We start from the raw sequence: 8,654 nt of genomic DNA on the forward strand, positions 1-8,654 counted from the left end.
CTGCTTGTCCCCCTCTTGTCTGTCCCCGTCCTGCCCCAGAGTCATCCAGCCTGTCCCTGCCCCTTTCTCTACTCTGTCCTGGCCCCATCCTGCCTGTCCTCATTCCATCTTGGCCCCATCCTGCCCGTCCCTGTCCACATCCTGCCTGTGCCCATCTCGATTTGATCTTCTGCCCATCCTGCCTGCCCCATCCTGCCTCTCCATACACACAAAACACAGCACCAGGACCGAGTGGGAGGTGCCACGCTTGGGGCCGTCCTGCATCTCTCTGGGTCAGCTATGTTGGGATTTTCCCTATATTGAGTGGATTTCACGTGTTTTGGGACAATTTTATTTGACAGCAGCACGGGGATGTGAGAGGTCACTGTCACTGTCGGGATGCTATAACCTGTTCCCTACGGAGCAGAATGAAACACCCCCCAACAGTCCCCTCCCTCCCCTACATCGCCCCCTCCCAAATTCAGAGCTCTTTTTCCCAGGAGGAAGGGAGAAACTCAGCCTAAAGCAGGCAAGTGAAGAAAACAGGATAAAAATGGTAAAAACTGGGAATTCTCCGCCACCTGCAGGAACACAGGAACTGGAACATTTTTAACGGAACTAAGATTTTTGGGTACTTTTTCCTCGTCGAATCAGCTGCTCTTGCTGGCACCTTCTGCTCTTCAGCTGCTACCAGGTGAAAAATGCTGCCTTTTGGAGAAGCAGCGGCACTTTGTACGCTGTGCCGGCATCCCCCTTGGCCAAGCCAGAGCACATCCTCCACTGCCCTGCCGCAGGTCCCTGACAGAATCTGACGGGTGATTAAAAAGGCATAATTAAATAAAAGGTACATGACGCTGAGCCTCTGAAATATCCTGGTGATGCCTCGGCACTGCCGCGCTCACTGGACCCGGCTGCCGATGCTCAGTAGTGACTGCACTGCCTAAAACGGGTCTATTTTAGGAAGCCTTCAGGTCCTGATCGCCAGAGAGGTCCAGGGTGAAGAGGCAGAAGGCGATTTCCTCGCAGGCGCTGCTGGCGCCGCACTCGAACAAGCACCCAACGACGCCGCCGGGGCACACGGCCAGGTCGGAGTAGCCGGCCGGGCCCGCACGCAGCAGCCAGGGCCGCCTCCAGCCCGCCCCGTCCAGCGGCGAGGGGTTCACATAGAGGCCGAGATCGCGCCGGCCGTGCCGGTCGGTGGGGTGGGAGTAGAGCAGCCAGGTGCGTGCCTCGGCGGCGGCGAAGCTGACCACGCTGCCCTGGCAGCCCCGCGGGGGCTCGCCCAGCGCCGGGCACGGCGCCGGCCGCTGGAAGCGCAGCCCTTGGTCCGCGCTGAGCGCCACGGCCCGGCAGCCCCGCGGGGCACGGGCGCTGCAGTACAGCAGGGGCTGCTGCCCGCCCGGGATTTCGGCCACTTGGCACTCGCCCGTCCGCTCCCCGTCCAGCAGCGCGCCCTTGTGCCAGCGGCGCCCGCCGTCGTCGCTGTAGAAGACGAGGGAATGCTGGCGGGTGAAGCAGGGCAGCCGCAGGGCCCCGCACAGACACCCGTGCACGTAGTAGGCGTAGGCGGGCACCACCAGCCGCCCCGAGCCCAGCTGAACGCCGTGGCCCGGCCCCACGGCGAAGGTGGCCCAGCGGGCTAGGTCGCCGCCGATGGCCTCGCCCGTCACGTCCCGCAGCGCGCTCCAGCCGCGCCCGCCGTCGGCGCTGCTGGCGAAGCAGAGCCGCGCCGCGCTGCACCCGCTCCAGATCTGGCACCGCTCCGTCTTGCCCTGCTCCACGCAGATGCAGAAGAGGAAGACGGTGCCGCTCCTGGCGTCGTAGAGAGGACACGGGTTCATGGTGCGGTGGCGGGGCAGCGCCAGCGCCGACAGCTCCTCCACGGGACCCCACTGCCGGCAAGGAGGAAAATTTGGATCAGTCAGGGGCTCGCTGCCTCCTGCAGCCGCCCGGCAGCGCGCCCATCTCTTGTTCCTACAGCCCGGAGGGATTTTACCTTGACCGAAGAGCCGTGCCGGCGGCCCCGCCGCAGCACCAGGTACTTGGCATCCTCGTCCCGGGCCGAGGAGCGCTTCTCGGCAAAGGCCAGGAAGGAATCATCCGGGGGGATGTAGAGCAGAGCCGGGATGCGGTAGGTGACCCCACCTGCCTGTCGGAACAGCGTCTCCGAAGAGAAAATGTGCGGCGATCCTGGTGGTGGTGGCAGTGGTGGGGGCCTCTCTCCGCCATCCCCCTGATGCTGGAAGGGTGGAAAAGTCAGATGGAAAGGGTTAAATCCCGGCAAAAGGAGGGGGTGGTCTGTACGGGGGGGGACAGGGATGAAGGCTCACCTTGGGGCAGGTGGTGGCCTGGGACATGGTGGCCGCCCTGAGGTTCCCCTGGGACCTGAGCAGGGTGGGAGAGTGGGGTGAGAGCAGAGCCCCTCGGTGGGGTCACACTCGCCCTCCTGCCTGTCTGTGCTGCTCCCCTGTACTGCACAGACTGCCCTGCTTCACCCACGGTGCCACCTCCAGGCTGTTCCCCAGGGCTGTGCACCTCCTGCACCGCGCCAGGACCCCCAGGCTCCCGCTGCTTACGCTCCCAGAGTCCCTGTGCCCATGCACCCCTCCATTCCCCGCGCACCCCCCGCACCCCTCACACCTGGATCCCACCCTGCACCCCCATGTCCCTACGCTCGCCCGACCCCCCAGCGACAGACACCTCTCCGTGCATCCCCCTTCACATGTCCTGACCCCCCTTCGCCCCCGCAGGCACTGATCGCCCCCATCCACCTGCGGTACCCAGATTCTCCCCGTGTACCCCCCGACACCCCCACAGCCCGACTCCCCTACACCCCGCATGCACCAAGCCTCCGGGGACCCCCCAGCCCCAGTCCCCCTGCACCCCCCTACACCTCGGAAGCACCGACCCCCCATCCCCTCCGTACCGCGACCCCCCTGCACTCCCCGCATCTCCGCATTCCCACATTTCCGCATCTCCTCATCCCGCACACCCCGCTCCTCCCTCGGCCGCCCCGCTCCGCCTCTTCCTGCGGCTCCCGGAGCCAGAGGGGCCGGATGAGGCGCTCGGCCGACCGAGAGAGCGGGCGGGGATCCAGCTGTCGGGTACCAGAGCCTGGCGCTGGTGCCGGAGGGCAGCAGGGACAATACCTGTGCAGGTGTGAGCCCGTGATGGATGCGCTCCTCTGCCGGCGCTCCCACGGGAGAGGTGGACTGGTGGAACATCAGGAGGAGACTGACTGGTGGAGTCGCTGCCGAGAAGTCCCCAAGAGGCAGGAGGGGAGCCAAGAGAGGGATGAAGGCAGGAGAATCCCTTCCTGGCTGTCCTTGCCTTCCCGGATGCTCCTATGGAACAGGTGTGGAGAGGGAGGGCTGGAAAAATCATGAAGGTCCATCTGGGAGTTCCCTGAGGTGAGGCAGCCAAGCCCAACCAGCTCTACAAGATAAAAAGAGGAGTCATCTTCATCAACATGTGGCACCTGGGGATGAGGTTTAGGTGGCAAGGTTGTGGTGCTGCCACGGGAATGCCAGGACTTTCCAGCCTTGAGGATTTTGTGAACTGGGATTCCCTCCCCTGGCGTGAAACACCCCAGAGATGCTCCAGGACACGTTTAATGTCTGTTCTTCCCTTTTATTGAAAAAACAACCAAAAAATCTCTCTTTTAAAAAATGCCCGTTTATAGAAGGGACACATTGAACAGGGGATGCCACAAGGGAACCGCAGGACGGACAGACACAGCTTGGAAAATCTTTTACACTTTCTGGAAGCTTTGTGGCTGAGCACACAGAAGTAGCATATTTGATTCTCCCTCCCAACACATTTTTTTTTTTTTTTTTACTATAAAAACAATCCACTAGCGCCAGTTAGTTAAATACAAAAATAAAGCAAACTTGTTTGGGAGAGGATGGTTGTTTCACAGAAGGGTTTTGTCCTGAACTCCTAACAGAAAATGGAAAGGTGGGATTGGTAAAACCCCTGGACACAGAGCACTGCCAAGGAAAGCAGAGGATGCTGGGGCAGCATTGGTGATGTTTCCCCTCCTGAGGGTGCCCAGAATCTACTTCTGGGCTCTGCCCCAGAGCCTGGAAGACAGGCCCACAGAACAAGCTTAGCCATGAGCTTCAACAAATCTTGGGTCCAAGATTAAAACTCCTGCTTATCCAAAATGCAATAGGACTTCAGGACAAAAAGAGAGGCCATGATTCACTTTCTTTGCCATTTGACTTTATTGGTGTTAATTTAGCAGGTTCCTGGGAGGCGGGTGGGCTTCAAAATCATTTGGTTTTCCTCTCCAGGGCCAGACTGTCGTGCAGCTTGGACACCTCAGGCTCGTAGGCCTCCATGACTAACGTGCCGTTGCTATCGAAGAACTTGGCGATGGATTTGGTGAACTCGGCTTCCCTCTGCTGTTTGGTTTTCCCGCTGATGAAGGTCAGCTTCAGGGTGTACTTGTCATCAAACCTGTGTGAGGGCAGACACACCTCAGAGCAGGACCCCAGTGGGGACAGAAACTCCCCTCCTGCCTAAGGGGAAAACCCTCCCGGACTGCAGGCCCCCACCGGGGCACTCACAATGAAAACAATTAAAGGCTTTTATACCCTGCATTGAAGAAAAGTGAAACATTGGTGGCAGAAAACCACCGGGAGCTGCTCCCATTCCTAGAGCAGGACATGGGTTTTGATGGAGCAGAACGGGTTTGCAGGTTTTAAAGGAAAAGGCAGTATTTGGGGTAATCTCTAGTGAGGGAGTGGTGCCTGCTGGCTCAGCCCGGGCTGCCAGAGCAAAAAGTACCGTTTGAGGCTGGAGGAGAGCTGCCAGACATCATCAGGATCCATCCCTGCTGGGTCCTTCCTGTGGGCCACCAGGAAAATACTCTTCTCCTTGTATGAGGTATAAATGGTCAGGATTCCCATCATGACAAAATAGGTGCAGAAGAAGTTAAGGAAATGAAGAAGGTGCCAGGAGAAGAAGAAATTAGGCAGAGAAGTCACTCGGATCCCCTCAGACACTGCTGTTCAACCACCTCTTGTGACATTTTAATTCCAAACATGATGCTTGGCTGATGCTTCATTAGCATGAGAAATTAAGTAATAAATTTAAACTTTAATTTATTCACTCCCTGAAAGTGTCCAAGGCGAGGCTGGATGGGGCTTGGAGCAATCTGGTCTAGTGGAAGTGTCCCTGCCTATGGCAGGGGGTGGAATTGGATGAGCTTTAATGCCCCTTCCCACCCAAACCAGTCTGGGATTCTCTGACATTTGCTGGGAGATAGTGGGAAAACTTGAGACTGAACAAGCCCCAGAATGAGTTGCTGGACTTTCCTCCTAACACAGACCAAGCAATTCCTCTTTCCCATTTTTGGAATTAAACAATTTCAAGTGCTGCAAGACAAATCACCCATTTGTTCTGAAAGCCACCCAGAACAGCCTGGAACAACGAAATTCCTTAGGATCACAGAATTTTTTAGGTTGGAAAACGTCTCTGAGCCCACTGAGTCCAACCATTCCCCCAATCCTGCCAAGGCCACCACTAATCCTTTGCATTGCTGAACCTCATGGAGTGACCTCAGCCCACGGATCCAGCCTGTCCAGATCCCTCTGCAGAGAGCTGCTGGCAAGAATTTCCTCTTTCCTCTCTCAGTATCTGACCTGTGGTATTAGGGAAAAGCAAACGTGTCTGTAACCAGACTGTGGAGAGAATTTAAAAAAAAGGATCTGCTTCAAACCACCCAAATTTAGGGGCATTAGACCCAGACAGGCAGGAATTTTCCCATCACATGAAAACTGTCTGATTGTCAGCTGAGCCCCACACGACAGGAAGCGTAATTCCCACAGACCTGAAAACAGGAATATCCACAAGGCTTTTGTTCATGTGGAAAATCAAACCCTTTTGGTACAACCAAGACAAGATCTGTAAAGGATATGAGACAACACAAAAGGCAAGAACCGGTTTGGATTCAGGAAAAGGGTGCAGGTAATCCCAAATCAAAGCGACAATGGCAAAGAGACAAGAGATTGTGCAGATGATGAGGCGGCCGTCGATCAAACGGAAATTCTCCACGTATTTGTACTTCTCCAGGAGTACCTGTGGGAGAAACAGGCAGCCCAGTCTGTTGGGAGCTTCTCAGGAACTTGGCACACTGTTTCTGGGAAAGGTTTGAAGGGAACAATCCCAGCGGTAAACTGAGCAGAAAGTTTATGGGGAATTCATGTCTGCATCTCGATAACTGATCCCTATTAGGCACAAGCACGTGGGAATCACAAGAGATGCTACAGACCCAGCATGGAACGGGCACAACCAACCCCCAAAAAGTAGGAAAGAAAATCAGAGAGCTTCCCAGGAGGGACAACTCGACAGACAGAGAACCTACCTTTTTGGCAGAGTCATCCAAGGAATTTTTCACAGCTGAACCGTCCCATTTGTCAATTTTTACTGGCTTGTCATCAATCTTCCACTGCAATGGAAACGGTGTGGAGTGAGGGGAATTTCATCCCAACACTTGCTTGCTCCTGCTGTGAGCACCAAGACAGGAGGCAAACCAGGAAGCAGCTGCCTGTTTGGGAAAACCTGGCTGGGCAGAGGCAATCTGCACCCAAAAGCTGCCTGAGCAGCACTGTTCTTGGGCAGGTTTCTGCTTATACACCTCATCACAAGTTTGCAGTGGCTCTGACAGCACATTTCATTTTGCTTCTACATTTGCTGCTCCCGCTGCCATCCCCAGGAGTGACTCCTCAGGAGTTGGGCTGAATTCCTGCCTTTGGATGTACTCCTGCTTTCCAGCCACACTGCTACACACGGGCTCTTGGGGGATGGAGGGAAATTTCAACTCTCTTTGTACAAAAGGAGAATTAAAAGGCACAAACAAGAAATTTCAGTTAGAACAATTCTCTGGAACAAAAGCAAAGGACTCTTCCATATTCAAAGGTCATTCTTCCATATTCAAATCTTCTGCAGGGATGGGTCCCTCCCCATTAACAATTCCCATATACAATGGCTCAGCTTTTCCAAGAGGTCCACCTTCTCCTGAACTACATTATTTTTTGGTGACACATCCATCCAAGCCCTGAGTATCCTAAGTCATCCCGTATTTCAAACAGGTGAGTGACTGGAGCTGGAATCTTAGCTGCCAATAAAGCAATCCTCAGTTTCACTCGTGTTATTTTCCTGCTCTGGAAGCTCCCAAGCTGGACTGATTAACTTCCAGTCCAAAGAGCTCCTTTCCCTCCTCTGGAAGGAACAAAACCACTTTAAAATATGATGCACAACTCAATGTGCTTCCCCTGCAGCCACAGAGGGAAAAGCCCAATTATCCCCCAGGCCTGGCACGTGGGAATTAGGAGGCACACAGTGAATGTCACCGCGTGTCCACGAGGTTTGCACAAAAGCAACGCCCAGGAGGATCTAAAAATCACGGAGAACTGGGACAGAGCTCTCACATCAGTGTATGCTACCAAATATTTTAAGTGGCTGCTTTTTGAAGCATTTTCTTCCACGGTTAATTAGCACACATGTTAATTGGAAGCCAAAGCCTTTGCTGTAAGAGGATAGGGTCGAATTCTTCCCGCTTTTTTTTTTTTCCTTATACAAGCATCTACAGCAGTTGGAGGGGGGGAACCAGGCCTGAAGGGAGGATGCTCAGGGATGAGGATGCTCAGGGATGGAGATGCCCAGGGATGAGGGGGGATGCCCAGGCATGAGGATGCTCAGGGATCAGGGGGGATGCTCAGGGATGAGGGGGAATGATCAGGGACTGGGGAGGATGCTCAGGGCTGAGGATGCCCAGGACTGGCGGGGAGATGCTCAGGGGTGAAGGATGGATGCCCAGGGCTGAGGGAGGGATACCCAGGAGTGAAAGGCGGAAGCCCGGGGCCGGCGGGGGAATGCGCGGGGTTGGCTGGGCGCTGCCCAGGGGCCCGGCCGGGGCGGGGGACGCTCGGGGCGGCTCAGGAGCCCCGCTCGCGGTACCTTGTCCAGGAGCCCATTCCGGCCGCTTTTGGCCGCCATCTTCTCGCCGCCTCCGCCCCCGCCCCGCCCGCGACACCTGGGCGCTGCTGATTGGTCGTGCGGGAGGAAGTGCGGCCCCCCCGCGCCGCGCGGCACGCTGGGAAACGTAGTCCGCCCCGCCCGCCATCCCTGTGACGTGGAGAAGGTGTTCGCATCATGGAGTCACAAATTTGGGTGGGGAGCGAGGTTAAAGCCCATCCAGTCCCACCCCCTGCCATGGGCAGGGAAACCTTCCACTAGATCAAGTTACTCCAAGCCCCGTCCGACCCCTAAAAGAGTTGTCCAGCCTGGCACAGCTGCCCAGGGCAGTGGCGGAGTCCCCATACCTGCAGGGATTTAAAGCAATGTGGATGTGGCACCTGGGGACAGGGGTTAGTGGTGGCCTTGCAGTGCTGGGGGACTCGATGACCTTGGAGGCCTTTTCCAGCCCTGACTATTCCACGGTTCTATGATCTCCAACACAATACAGCAGCCCTGTTGTGTGGCCGAGCCATGTGAGGAGGATGGTGCTTATTCCTCCTTAATGAGACCCTTCATGTACAGCTCCGCCGCAGCTGCCACGACAAGGAACCTCCTGTTTTCCATTGCAGGAGATGCAATGCTAAGCTAGATGGCCATTTGGACTGATCCAGTTTAGCTGCTTTGATGTAGGATGTCAGTTTTATGTTAAA

General features: G+C 56.0%; 2 protein-coding genes across 2 annotated transcripts; both read right to left on the bottom strand.

The window, feature by feature from the left end:
* Positions 1 to 315: 315 nt before the first annotated feature.
* Positions 316 to 3,001, bottom strand: NEU3 (neuraminidase 3). The gene is made up of 4 exons (XM_014888691.2): positions 2,906 to 3,001; positions 2,310 to 2,364; positions 1,976 to 2,218; positions 316 to 1,871 (listed from the first exon to the last, which is right to left on the bottom strand). Exons 1-4 carry the CDS (start codon positions 2,944 to 2,946, stop codon positions 936 to 938), a joined length of 1,275 nt encoding a protein of 424 aa, XP_014744177.2. The 5' UTR covers positions 2,947 to 3,001; the 3' UTR covers positions 316 to 935.
* A 592-nt stretch (positions 3,002 to 3,593) lies between these two features.
* On the bottom strand, positions 3,594 to 8,058 carry SPCS2 (signal peptidase complex subunit 2). Its single transcript, XM_014888712.2, has 5 exons — positions 7,945 to 8,058; positions 6,350 to 6,433; positions 5,903 to 6,063; positions 4,771 to 4,905; positions 3,594 to 4,440 (listed from the first exon to the last, which is right to left on the bottom strand). Exons 1-5 carry the CDS (start codon positions 7,981 to 7,983, stop codon positions 4,254 to 4,256), a joined length of 606 nt encoding a protein of 201 aa, XP_014744198.2. The 5' UTR covers positions 7,984 to 8,058; the 3' UTR covers positions 3,594 to 4,253.
* Positions 8,059 to 8,654: the final 596 nt, after the last annotated feature.

Source organism: Sturnus vulgaris, chromosome 2 (genome assembly GCF_052056855.1).
Source record: "Sturnus vulgaris isolate bStuVul1 chromosome 2, bStuVul1.hap1, whole genome shotgun sequence".
NCBI lineage: Eukaryota > Metazoa > Chordata > Aves > Passeriformes > Sturnidae > Sturnus > Sturnus vulgaris.